This window comes from Melanerpes formicivorus, unplaced genomic scaffold (assembly GCF_026170545.1).
Source record: "Melanerpes formicivorus ecotype bairdi unplaced genomic scaffold, bMelFor1.0.p_v2 SCAF_97, whole genome shotgun sequence".
Classification (NCBI taxonomy): domain Eukaryota; kingdom Metazoa; phylum Chordata; class Aves; order Piciformes; family Picidae; genus Melanerpes; species Melanerpes formicivorus.
Window position 1 is genome coordinate 2,022,346 of NW_027142449.1, and position 13,308 is coordinate 2,035,653.

Below are 13,308 nucleotides of genomic sequence, written 5' to 3' on the forward strand. Positions count from 1 at the left end.
GGGTGGGAGCGAACCCTGCCCTCTACCCTCTGACCGCCGCGGAGGCCGCCGCCGCCGCTGGCAGCATGGGGAAGGCGGAAGCGGCGGAGCCGGCCCGTCAGGCCGGGCGGCGGCGGGGGGAGAGCGCGGCGAGAGGCTGAGGCAGGCGGCGAGGAGGGAGGGCAGTGCCGTGACGGCTGTGCCGGCCGCGGCAGCCCGGCCCGGCACCCCCGCGGGGCGTGGGGCGGCGGCGAAACCCCCTCCCGCGCCGCCCGCCGCCCTCAGGCACCGAGCCGCGAGGGGCAGGGGGAGGCCGCCGGCGGCCTGCGGGGCCCGGGCCGGGCCGCGCTGAAGGGGCCGCGGCGCGCCGGCCGGGCCGGGCGGCGGAGGGGCCCTGCCCGGGGGATGCCCTGGGGGGCGGCGGGGAGCCGGGCCGGCGGCAGCGGCGGGAGGGGAGCGGTGGCGGCGGGCAGGGCGAGGCCGGGGGCAGGAGGGGAATAGTGTCGGTGCTGCGGGGGAACCCTGCGGCCCCTAGCCATGGAGTCGCAGGTAGGGCGTGTGGGGTGGGGGGAACGCGAGGACCTGTGAGTGCCACCCGCGGCGAGAAGCGTCGGAGGAAGGACCGCGCTGAGCCCCTGACAGGTGTCTCCACCGCAAGTGCCCTTAGGAAGCAGCTCGATGACCTAGAGACTTGGTGTTGGTTATTGCTGCTGTGATCTTCAGAGATGATGCTGGCAGAGCAAGCCCAGAAGTGGTTCCCAACTCACGTGCAAGTTACGGTCCTTCAAGCCAAAGGTCTGAAGCCAAAAGGTAAAAATGGCAGCAACGATGCCTACACCATCATACAGCTGGGCAAGGAGAAATACTCCACCTCAGTGGCCGAGAAGACCCTGGACCCTGTCTGGAAAGAAGAGGCCTCCTTTGAGCTCCCTGGATTACTCATGCAGGAGAATCCAGAAAAATACATCCTCTACCTGATTGTCATGCACAGGTCGCTGGTGGGGCTGGACAAGTTCTTGGGACAGGTGGCGATAAGTCTGAACGATATATTTGAAGACAAGCAAAGACGGAAAACAGAGTAAGTGATGGCTGGGGTTATTTCATTATCATTTGTCTTTTACACCTCCACATGGGGAGGGTGGGAAGCAGTAGGCTTAACTCTCGGTGTACTTCGAAGTTAAATTGGGACGTTTGTTTCCTCAGTGATGTGCTCAAAGCTCCTGATGTGTACAGTTATGTCATTGAGGCCTGACCGCTTTGAGAGGGGTTATTGTAATCACAGTGGTCTCCCTGAGCAGGGAAGGGCTGTCAGTAACATTGACATTTCTTATGACAAATTCTTGTGGGCCACCTTACCTCGCTGCGGTCTGGTTTTCGCCGTCCTGCATGGAGCCATATCCCCATCCAACTCCTGCTGCAGTTTGAACCGTGTATGAGAGGAAGACTCCCTTGAAGCTTGGTAACATTCTCTTTAAAAATGTTTTCCTTCCACTGCTGCAACTAAGTGTCTTTGTATTTATGGCTTAGTGGTCAATGAACTGTAACTTAATGAAGGCTTACCCCAGCAGCACAGTGATTTTCTGATCCTGATTAGGCTTAAGCCACAATCTGCAGGCTGGTCTCTACCGCAGGCCTCAACAGAGAAGGCTGGAGAGAAATTTCTGCTGTTGCAGTAGCCTCCTTCATTACCTACATAAGCCTCCATCAAATAAAATTTCAGTTTCCCGTAAATTCTGGCAGTGAGAGGCCAAAAATAATTACTATTTTTTCAATTCCTTAGGCTGAGCTCTAAATGTATCAAACTCTCTGAGTTTTTCAACTGAACAATTAAAACCCCTAGTTTTTTCTAGTTAGGGCATGACTACATGAAGGTGTCTGGTACTGATGTAGTTTATTCTCCAAAGGGTATGGGAATAAACTGTAGGTGCAAGCATACAGTGGGAGTGCCTGTGTATACATGATTTGGGTTTGGTTTAGCTGTGCTTGCCCTACAGAAGTAGTCTCAGACCAGCATGGAGATCTCCAGGCTATCTGTTCATAGGCAGTGGTGTCAGGGAGTGATAGGACCGGGGGGGAACGGAGCAAAACTAGAAGTGAGTAGGTTCAGATTGGATGTTAGGAAGAATCTCTTGCCCATGAGGGTGGTGAGACACTGGCACAGGTTGCCCAGGGAGGTGGTGGAAGCGCCATCTGTGGAGGTTTTGAAGGCCAGGCTGCATGTGGCGCTGAGCAACCTAATGTAGTGTGAGCTGTCCCTGCCCGTGGCAGGGGGTGTGGAACTGGATGATCCTTGAGGTTCCTTCCAACCCTAACAATTCTATGATTCTGTGAGCGCTGACAAACCTTTCTGCAGTGGTTCAGCAGTCCTTGTCCCAGGTGCCACTCCTTTAGCACCTCAGCAATAGAGTAGAAAAGCTCCCATGCCCAAATCTCAGTTGTGAAAATGAAAGTCTGGTGGTACTTCTGTTAGTGATGGTAGGCCTGTGGTAAGATGCTAGGCTTTGCATCAAGATGACTAAGAGGCTGGCATTGTTTGTCTGTCATGCTCTGTGAGGTGTGAACGTCTAGCAGAATCAGAGTGGGCAGTTGGAGACAGAAATCAGTAGAGCTACACCAGCCGCGTCTTGTTCATCGGACAATAGTTGCTGCAGAAACCATCTGAAAACCTAGTCCTGCTTTATGTGCCATGGCTGAGGTTGAAGGAACACCGAAGACAAGTCAAAGTTTTCTTTGCCTTGGTGTTTGTGGGGTTTTTGCACAGTAAACTTTGAGCAGAACAGTCTGTTCACTAACTGTTCGATGGGAAAGAGCAGGTCCATGCTGAATCTCTTGTGGGTTTGTAGTCTGAAAGTGTTAAGGCTTTTTAATTGCTTATCTTTTAAGGACAAACCAGTTGTCTTGATGCAATACATAGTAATACCTCTAGCCCTAGGGTGTTAATTTCTATTTACACTTGATTCTAGGAATTTCAGTGCTCTTTAGACATGAACCTTAACTATTTAATCATCAGTTGCAAGTCAATGGGCAGCTGCCTTCATTTATACTAAGCTGCTCCACAGGAAAAAACAAAAGGTGAATGAAAAAAGTGAAAACAATATCTGTAGAAAGGTTTTGTAAATGTAACTAGGAATATGTATTCAGAAACTGGAGGCAAGTGTGTAAATAATGCATCTATTAGTGTAACAAAACCTTCTCTTTGAGGAACCAAACCAGGTTTAGCAAAAGTAGTGTTTGGAGCCTTACGAAACTCTTGCAGAACTTTGTGAGGTAATTGCCAGAGTCCTTGTGATGGTTCCCCGTTCACCTCTCTTCAGTGTTTCTACATGAAGTTGTGCTTAGCAGGGCGTCCTGGGGGGTTCTTTATTTTCTCGTTCCCTCTGAAGTGTGAGAGAAGAACTCAAGCTACGACCACTGCTGGATTTACCAAGGCTCCCCGAGAAAGCTGCGCGTTTCCGCGAGCTGTACGGCAGAAGATAGGGGCCTATGGGGAAATTTTTACGAAGCTTAACTCCTATTTGAAAAAGTTACTTGAGCATTTAAGGTTTAAAATCATATTAAAAGTCAATGGATGTTAGGCTTCTCGAGCTGACTTGTAAAAGTCTCCTAGAAGCGTAAAGGCGGCTGGTGGGATTTTTGGCAGCGCGCTCTCACTTACTCCAGATTTGAATTCGTGAGGGATGGGAGCCACTGAAAGTCCAGATTGCCTGTTGCTGCCTTAAGGTGCTTTGAAACCTAGAGAATGTCCTTGCTGAAACTCAACTTTTGAAAAGAAATAACTCAGAGTCCTTGAGCACTGAAATGTTTTTGAGAAGTTGTCGTGGTTCTCTACTTGTCTGCTTGGGTGGAATGCGGCTGTGTTGCTGCCGTCTCCTTTAAGCATGGCTTGGAGATGTGAATGCAATATTTGTACGTCTGTCTTGGAGGAGGGCAGGCTTTCAAGAATACGTTTGCAAATGTGATCTCAAACAAAACACTCTTTCTTTTTTCCCTTTTTGCCTTTTATTAAATCCTTGGGTTTTTTTTTTCATACAAGATATTCTTAGTCCTGTGTTGGCAGTAAACTAAGGGTAATATATTTGGACCCGAAGACCTTCTAGCCGTAACTGTGGTGTGGGAGCTGAGAAGCCCAGTGCCTTTCAAGACCAAGTCCAATGTCTTTATTACCAAAGCATTGTGATGCTTGAAAGCTGTATTCATTGTTTCAGAAACACTAATCTGTTTTATTAAGCAATGTTTTTACTTTCAAATATGTTCAACAGGCTTGTGGTGTTATTAAATCCAGAGTTATTTTCTTATGTTGATGTAACCTTACCATTTCTTGCTTTGTTTGGGGATGAATGAGATCCAGTTATTTGATGAAGTGTCTATTGGTAATATTTCTACTTTTTAATATATTTAATAGCTTCCTCTTTCCAACACAGCTGTACATATGGTGCTGTAAGAGACAGACTCAAGAGTCACCAGGGTATTGCAAAAAAGATATTTAATATTCTGCACAATGCTGAACCCTGTCAGCAATTCCCTAGTGCTTTTTTAGTTAAGAGGTATGAGAAGTGAAGGCTACCAGCTGATTCTGAATTCCTCAGAAGACCTTGGGGTGTGCGATCTTCAGCTTTTTGTGTAGTTTTTAAAACAGTTGTTCTAATTTGGAAGAAAGAAGGTGGTTGGGTTTTTTTTTTTCAGTGATCTGCAGCTTCAGAAGCATTACGTTGGAGAAAAATAATTCTGGGTTTCTCTGTGGCTTTTTTTTGTTACTTGTCACATCTTAAAACAAACCAAACCAACTACTCTCTGCAGTAAAGCTTCCAGGCAGAGGCCTCCTGATAGGATTTGTGCGCCTTGGCCTTCTAATACACTTACTCTGGCACAGGGCTTAATGAAACAAAGCGGTGAATGCTTACTGTAATTTGGTCGTGAAAATTCCGTCTGCTCCAGCATTCACTGTCCTCTCTCTTTCTGTCTGAAACTGGTGATTTATTTTTTTTTTGTTTGTTTTTAATTCTTCAGAGTGAGAACTCCTGGAACTGTTAGGTCCAGATGTAGCTCAGATGGTCCTTTCCAGAGCTTTCAGCCAAAGCATCTGCAGGATCCTCGTTCATTTTCTTTCCGTCTTGGTGCGAAAATGCCCAATTCGGGTCTCTGCCACCGCTGCTGCACTTGGAAATGGACAAGCTCTTTTTACTACTCTTTTCTCCAGAGCTGAAAAACAAGGCTCCAGATGCCAAGATGTTTTCCTGAGTTGTTTTTTTTTTTTTAACAACAGTTCAGAAATCTGGGGTGGGGGCATCCTGCTTTATTGGGAGTGTATTTAGCCTGAGTTTTCAGATCTTGGATTTCTGACACAGCTTTTACTTCACGCAGTAAAATCTTGTGCGGTTTTAAATGCCTTCTGAGAAATACATGACAGTGTTTCTTTTGTGATCTGCTGTTGCAGAATAAACACATGACTTTTGCTCTTGCAGTTGTGAATGTAAATGATTAATGACTGTCTTGGAGTAAAGAATATTTCCATTTTGGTAAGCATCTCAGTACACTTAGGGTTGCCTTAATATTGCTGATGAGCCAAGAATGCATCACATTATCCATTAGCATGGATTAAAACAATACTTATTGATGGGTATGACTGAATTTCCTCTATTTTTTTACTCAGTAGTATTTCTTAATGCTTGCTTGCTTTGTTTTTTCCCCCTCTGTGCTAAATGAACACAGCAATTTCTAGTTACTAATTTCCAATAACTAATTTCTGTTAGCTCTTACTCTGATGTTACCTATTTCATCATCATTTGCTTCACCCTTGTTCCTAGTTCCACTCTGTTTATTGTCCATTCCTTAATAAACTACTTTCCTGGAGAGCTACTTTTGTAGTGTTTTAAGATGCAACACCTGTCTGAAGTGTTACCAGTTTGAGGAGGGCAGGTGATAGAGTTGCTCATTCTTACAGAAATTTGGTTGAACACCACCTTTTATTTGTGACAATTTCTCTTCTCCTCAGTTTCCTCAGCCATACACCCACACTCCCTCAGGCGGGAGCAGTGTTGTAAAAAATATATGCTGCTTTGAGCATAACACAATGAGAGAATCTTGGCCTTATCTAACATGCTTCTCCCCTGCTTACATCAACAGTTGAAACCAGCTTCTCAGCAACGAACAAGCAAAAAGAATTGATTGACCCTGATCAATAACCCTGTGTTGTAAGCGCTTATTTAGTGCTGCTGAGACATGAAGATCATGTGGCTCCTTCCAAATAAAAGTGATGATTATTTTTTAAAAATCTGTGGGTTTTGGGCAGCCTTCCTCTTGGATATGGTCAGGGTCCCCTTTTTGACTGCCTCTGGCATGTCCTCTCTCTGTCACCTCTAGAAGCGTAAGTGAGAGGCGGGTGCTGGAGTAGATGGCTTCAAATACAACTCCCATTATGAACGAGTAGATAACTAGTAAATAGATACTGGGGTAAGGACTCAATGCTTCTAAATTATTAGTGTCTTTGAAAAAAAAAATCTTCAATACATAAAAAATTCTAAATGTGAAGTTCCTAGTTCTGAATCTTTAGTTTAAACCAGAAAAAATACAATGCATTTAGGTGATAAAATTCAATCCCTGTGGAAGTGACATGCTCTAACACAAATTACCCAAGTGGCTAAAGTAAGAGAAAAAAACTTTCCACTCCAGTCAGATGTGGGAAGATTAGCAGCTGAGACATTTGCTAAAGGCAGAGAGATTATGAGCAGCCTGTAGGATCCATCCGGATATGTGCTGTTGCTTTGGTGGTACCACTCATTAAGTGAAAAAAGGAAGTTAGTAGTGAGGAACAGAAGAGAAAGATGGTTGTGGGGGGAAAGGAAAAAGTTGGGCCCAGTTGTATCTTAATGGGATTAGAGCAATATTGTCAAATTATCCAGCAGTGTTCCCAGCATTCACATTTCAGCAGCAAATGCAAGCACATCCTCTGAGTAAGTCACAATTCTGAGTCAGAGTCTGAGTGCCATTTGGACTGAAGTGCTTCTCCATTTTCTGTGCACCCCCCCCCCGCCCCCCCCCCCCCCCCCCCCCGAAGTAAATGGCCTTAATTCTCATACCTTTAGTTATTTTGTTTCTGAAATAGAAGTAGTCACACACAGTCTTCAGGCAAAATGCTAAGTAAGGTAAGACCACTTTAATTACTTTGATTCCAGTTGGTATTGGCTCACCTCTTAGTAAGGGTGTTGCGATATGTGTCAGTTTCCATATGTTTCGTGGTGCTACAATGTCACTCTGAAGCGCTTATTTTTAAACTTTATTATTAAACTCTACTTTGTGTATCTCAGTTGGCTTCCAGAAAGTAATAGCATTCATCTTTGTGGATGTCATCACTTATTTTAATAAATAATCCATTTTCTTCTTCATTTCCCTTCATACACGGTCCGAGTCTGTGCTCAGCTGCTTGCTTTATTCTTCCTACTTGCTGACTTTTGGTGTGGTATCTAAATGATTTATCACAAAACATACTTCTGCATTTTTCCAAAGTGCATTTGCTGCTAATGAAAAGGTTTGACAGTTCTGGGCTTTGGATGGTGGTTTTTATTCATTAGCTGTGGACATTTCTGTTAGTGGGGTTTTGTGAAGCAAGCTTCTTCAGTGTATCTAGCTTGAAAATGGAAATCTAAGGTGAAGAATCATAGAATTGTTAGGGTTGGAAGGGACCTCAAGGATCAGTTAGTTCCAGCCCCCCTGCCGTGAGAGGGACCCCTGACACTAGATCAGAGCCACATGCAGTCTGTCCTTAAAAAGCCTCCAGGGATGAGATTTCCACCACCTCCCTGGGCAGCCTGTTCCAGTGTCTCACCACTCTCATGAGGAAGAACTTCCTCCTAACATCAATCTGAATCTACCCATTTCTAGTTTTGTTCCATTCCCCCTAGTCCTATCACTACCTGACACCCTAAAAAGTACCCCCCCAGCTTTCTTGTAGGCCCCCTTAAGATACTGGAAGTCCACAATTAGGTCTTCCCAGATCTTTCTCTTCTCCAGACTGAATAGCCCCAACTCTCTCAGTCTGTCTTCATAGGAGAGGTGCTCCAGCCCTCAGTATTTTGTTCCTGTGACAGCTAATGGGCGTGTTCTCTTGATGGGATTTTGATGGTGTTTTGTAAGGGTAATGTTAGAAGTACCTGCTGGTGTAGAAAGCAGAAAGTTTACCTCATTGCTGTGTAGTAGCTTAACATTACTTAGCAGAGCAGGATGCTGATTTTACCTGTAAAATGAAGATTAGAAGCTGTGTGAATGCTGTGATGTGTCTTTGTGTTTGTTTGGGTTTCTTGGTTGGTTGGGTTGGGTGTTTTTTTGTGTAACTCCTTCATTCATTTGTGAATGAAAAGCAAGATTTTGCAAAAAGAAATTAGGATGCAATCTAATGATTTCAGGAAAACTCAGCAGAATGGAGGCCAAATGGTACATTTGAGAAGCAGCAAGATAAGTCAGTCTGGAGAAGAGAAAGCTCTGAGGTGACCTAACTGTGGCCTTCCAGTATCTGAAGGGGGCCTACAAGAAGGCTGGGGAGGGACTTCTCAGGATATCAGGTAGTGACAGGACTAGGGGGAATGGAATGAAGCTGGAGGTGGGGAGATTCAGGCTGGATATGAGGAGGAGGTTCTTCACCATGAGAGTGGTGAAGCCCTGGAATGGATTGTCCAGGGAGGTGGTTGGGGCCCTGTCCCTGGAGGTGTTTAAGAGCAGGCTGGACGAGGCTCTGTCCAGCCTGATCTAGTGTGGGGTGTCCCTGCCCATGGCAGGGGGGTTGGAACTAGATGATCCTTGTGGTCCCTTCCAACCCTGATTGATACTATGATACTAAGTGGGGAAATTCCTTTAGTCCTTTCAATCTTCACCACTGGTTATAGGTAGAGTCAGAAGATCATCTGTCTGGTTGAATGTGCTGTTGTAATTGGTAGGCAAGTATCCCAGTGGTTTTGGAGGCTGTTTAAGTTTTAAGTATATAATTAAAATACAATTAAAATGCAGTAGTGTTTCTTCATACCCCTGCTGCTACTGTTTAGTGGTATTATTTTTCTTAGCCATACTGTCAGCCTGTCCTGCTCACTGTCACATGATGAGCACAACAGTTTGAGTGCTGCTTTTTCAAAGAACTAAGACCTGGAACTGTCAAATTTCATGGCAGATTTGGAGGGTAAGGCACAGCAACATCAGCTGTTGCCAGAAGAGAAACAAGGTACTGGCTTCCAAATACTTGCTGAGTGCATGATGAAGGGTGCAAGGAGAATGGTATAGATAAGCAAAAGTGAGTTGAAAGACGAGGTTTGGGGGGGGGGGGGGGGGGGGAATGAAATCAGTGAAAGGGGAGGAAGAGAACAGGTGAAGAAATTATGTTGAGAATATGTTTGTAGATCACAACTATTTGAATGGGCTAGACAGCATTTTTTTACTTGCTCATGTATCATAACTTATTTCAGTTCTTTCACTCTTGCTGTCTGTTTTCTAAGCTAAAGGATTCAGTACTGCTAATACTACACAATTCACTTTAATAGTGTGCAGAAGATGGTTATTGCCTTTCTTAAAAACAAAGGAGTTTGCTTTTTTTCCCCCACCCCTAATTGGAGCTATGGCCAAAACTGAGTCATTTTGGCATGGTTAGAACAAAGCTGCGCCTCTGAAGATAGGGGGCTGAATTTTCAGGGCTGACTGGTCAGCAGGATTTTTCCTGTTCAGCTTTGAATGTTGATCTTCTCTTCAAAACACCAAAATTGTCAGCCTACAGAGTAGCAATTTATAGAATACTTACAAAACAAAAATGATCTGAAACCTGTGCAAGACAGGTGAAGCCCATTAGCACGCTCAGAAACAGATGAGGAGGGGAACCAAAGAAAAAAAAGCCAAGCAAAGGTTTCTCTGATGGAAACCATAGGGGAAAAGTCAAAACCAGAGGCTATGTGGAGGAGGCTGTCCTACAGGACATTTGAAGGCGAAAGCAAGAGGTATGAATGCAATTCAGAAGGCAATGAGGCTTCTTTTGAAGTCGGGAGAACTTGCCTGGCTCTGTACAAGGTCTGTTTAAATAAAGACTGTCTGCAAGACTGGATGTAATATTTGGGTATTAAATAAAAGGGCATCTGCTCTCATAAAAGCCACCCTGTTTTGCTCCTCTATGTTATTGGCCATTTTCCTGCTTTGTCCAGGCTTTCTGTAGAAATAAGTTCGTGGCAGCCTGACAAATGGAGCATTTATTGTGGCAAAGAAAAAAAGAGAGTGCCATAAACAAAACCAAAATAGCAAGTTTTACTGGCTTTTCTAATGCATTACTTTGGTTGGGTTTTGTTTTTGTTTTTTTTTTAATTGGCAGTGGTATAAGTGGAATTCAGCATTTTTAGGGCCCAAATGTTGCTATCTGAAAACGGTGGACTTCATTTTCCAGTTCTTTTTTCTATTACGCACAGTGCTGGTTTTGCGATTTGTTGCTCACGCCCACGTGTTGTAGGAGCAGATTCTAATAAGAAACATTTACAGACTCAGTTGCTCATGCATGTGCAGCTCCACACTGCCTGCATTTGGTCTCATCTGTTTTTTTTAGAAAAAAATAAAATTATTATTTGCCTTTGAATTTGAAGAAAATCATGATTTGAGTCTGCTTCTCATATTGTCTTATTATGGGCTGAAGCATATGGAGCCTTCGTTATAACTGAACCAAGAGAAACTCTCCAAGGTAACAAAGAAACCTCCTTGAAATGCATAATAAAATCAAATATCTGTCTTTTATGCAAAGCTTCTTCCCAGAAAGAGTAATTGGCCATTGGAATGTGCTGCCAAGGGAGGTGGTGGAGTCCCCATCCCTGGAGGTATCACAGTATCACAGTATAACTAAGGATGGAAGAGACCTCAAGGATCATCGAGTCCAACCTGTCACCACAGACCTCATGACTAGACCATGGCACCAAGTACCACGTCCAATCTCCTCTTGAACACCTCCAGGGATGGTGACTCCACTACCTCCCTGGGCAGCACATCCCAATGACTAATGACTCGCTCAGTGAAGAACTTTCTCCTCACCTCGAGTCTAAACCTCCCCTGGCACAGCTTGAGACTGTGTCCCCTTGTTCTGGTGCTGGCTGCCTGGGAGAAGAGACCAACCCCTTCCTGGCTACAACCACCTTTCAGGTAGTTGTAGAGGGCAATGAGGTCACCCCTGAGCCTCCTCTTCTCCAGGTTAAACAATCCCAGCTCCCTCAGCCTCTCCTCATAAGGCTTGTGCTCAAGGCCTCTCCCCAGCCTTGTTGCCCTTCTCTGGACACGTTCAAGTGTTTCGATGTCCTTCTTAAACTGAGGGGCCCAGAACTGGACACAGTACTCAAGGTGTGGCCTAACCAATGCAGAGTACAGGGGCACAATGACTTCCCTGCTCCTGCTGGCCACACTATTCCTAATGCAGGCCAGGATGCCATTGGCCTTCTTGGCCATCTGGGCACACTGCTGGCTCATGTTTAGGCAGCTGTCAGTCAGCACCCCCAGGTCCCTCTCTATTTGGGAGTTCTCCAGCCACTCCGACCCCAGCCTGTAGCTCTGCATGGGATTGCCGTAGCCAAAGTGCAGCACTCGGCACTTGGACTTGTTGAATGTCATCCCATTGGACTCTGCCCATCTGTCCAGTCAGTCGAGGTCCTTCTGCAGAGCCTTTCTGCCTTCTAACTGACTAACATCTGCTCCTAACTTGGTGTCATCTGCAAACTTGCTGAGATGTTCAAAAAAGGCTTGGATGTGGCCCTTGAAGCCATGGTTTAGTTGTCAGGAGGTGCTAGGTATTGGGTAATATGTTGGACTTGATGGTCTCTGAGGTCTTTTCCAACCTGGCTGATTCTGTGATTTGATCCTATTTGATTTCTATTATTCAAATAGAAATTCCACCAAAGTCTAGAGGAATTTTCCTGGAGTGAAAAGTTTATGATTAAATTCTGTTGGAATCAGTAGCGGTGTTTAACCTGGTCCCAGCACGTATGAGGTCCATTCCTTTGTGCCATTCTGTTACCTTGCTAGGGTAAGAAGAGTTTCTTGGTGTTCTGAGCTGAACTTATTTTTAGTGACAGGTTCTTCAAGGTCTGTTTTGCAAACAAATGTACAGGCTGCTAAGGCAGTGTGTTGGAATTCTCCTTCAGACCTGGTGAGTGTCAGAATAGTACCCAGAGGTATGCCATTTGCAGGTGAGTACTGGTAGTGAGTGACACAGAGTGGTTGTCCAGGAATGTCAGTGATTTAGTTAAGTTTTAAAAGAAAAGGCTTCTTCCATACAGCAAAAGCTTAAAAAATTGTGTCTTGATATTCTAAACCAAGTTAGTGAGTCTCACACATCAATTTAATGCTTTGGTAATTCCTAAGTAGAAGCATATGAAAATTCAGCAGTCTTATCATAGAGGCAGTATTAATGTAGGAGAGGAGGGAAAGAGGGAGAAGGAGAATGTTTTCTTGCAGTATAGTCTGAGCCATTACATTTGAATGTCAAAAATGGAGATCCTCTCTGCCTATTAAGCTTCTTAAAACACTCATAAGCCTTATTTATATCGATATTTCTGTTTGGTGTCAATCTAAGGAATCCTGAGAGGACTTTCTCGCTTTCAAGGTGTGGTTTTTTTTTTTGGCTTGGGGTTTGTTTTCTGCTTTGGGTTGGGAATGTTTTTCTGCACAGGCAAGATCTGTCTGAGCAAGGGTTTGCTCATTATGGTTCTGTGTTGCTTGTTTGTTTGTTTGGTTGTTTGTTTTTAAGAGAATTTCTTCTAAAGAAGCATTGTAAAGAAAGTAGGCTATCTTGTCTTCCAGTTTCTGTGGTGTTATGTATCACAAAAATATTTACACTTGCTTCTGCTGCGTGTTTTCTGTACTGACTCTGTAGACGACTTGAAGTGTTTCTGGAATCAGTTAGCAAGAAGTGAAATGTTATTAACTGGAAGGAAAGACGATCCGTCTTCTTCAGACACATAACATAGGTTTTGCTTTTCATTTAAAATACATAAATGAAGTTACCTCACAACAGAAGAAAACCTTTCTTCCTAATGGTTTCATTCTGGATCTGCTGATCTGGATTCATGTTGCTCAGTGCCCGGACAGAGAAGATGTGATGCTTCTTAATTATTCTGATCTGGTATGGGACATGAAACCTTTTGGACATCACAAAGCAATGACAAAAACAACCACAACAAAACCCCATGCATAAATCTCTTTATCCTTTTATTATTTCTTTGTCAGGTCACTTACAGAATTATCTTCTCAACTCAAAACATAGTATCTCTGCCTGAAAATTTGACTTCAGCTGTCACCTTCAAAAACTTTGTATGAAATCTGCAAGGGAATTGA

At 44.4% G+C, this 13,308-nt stretch overlaps 1 protein-coding gene across 1 annotated transcript in view; it reads left to right on the plus strand.

Annotated features, from left to right (window-relative positions):
* The first annotated feature begins 460 nt into the window (after positions 1-460).
* Positions 461-13,308, plus strand: part of RAB11FIP2 (RAB11 family interacting protein 2) — a 46,617-nt gene continuing 33,769 nt past the window's right edge. Inside the window, exon 1 of the mRNA XM_068166118.1 lies at positions 461-1,057. Coding sequence (XP_068022219.1) covers positions 705-1,057 — 353 coding nt within the window. The 5' untranslated portion in view covers positions 461-704. The remainder of the gene's footprint in view (positions 1,058-13,308) is intronic.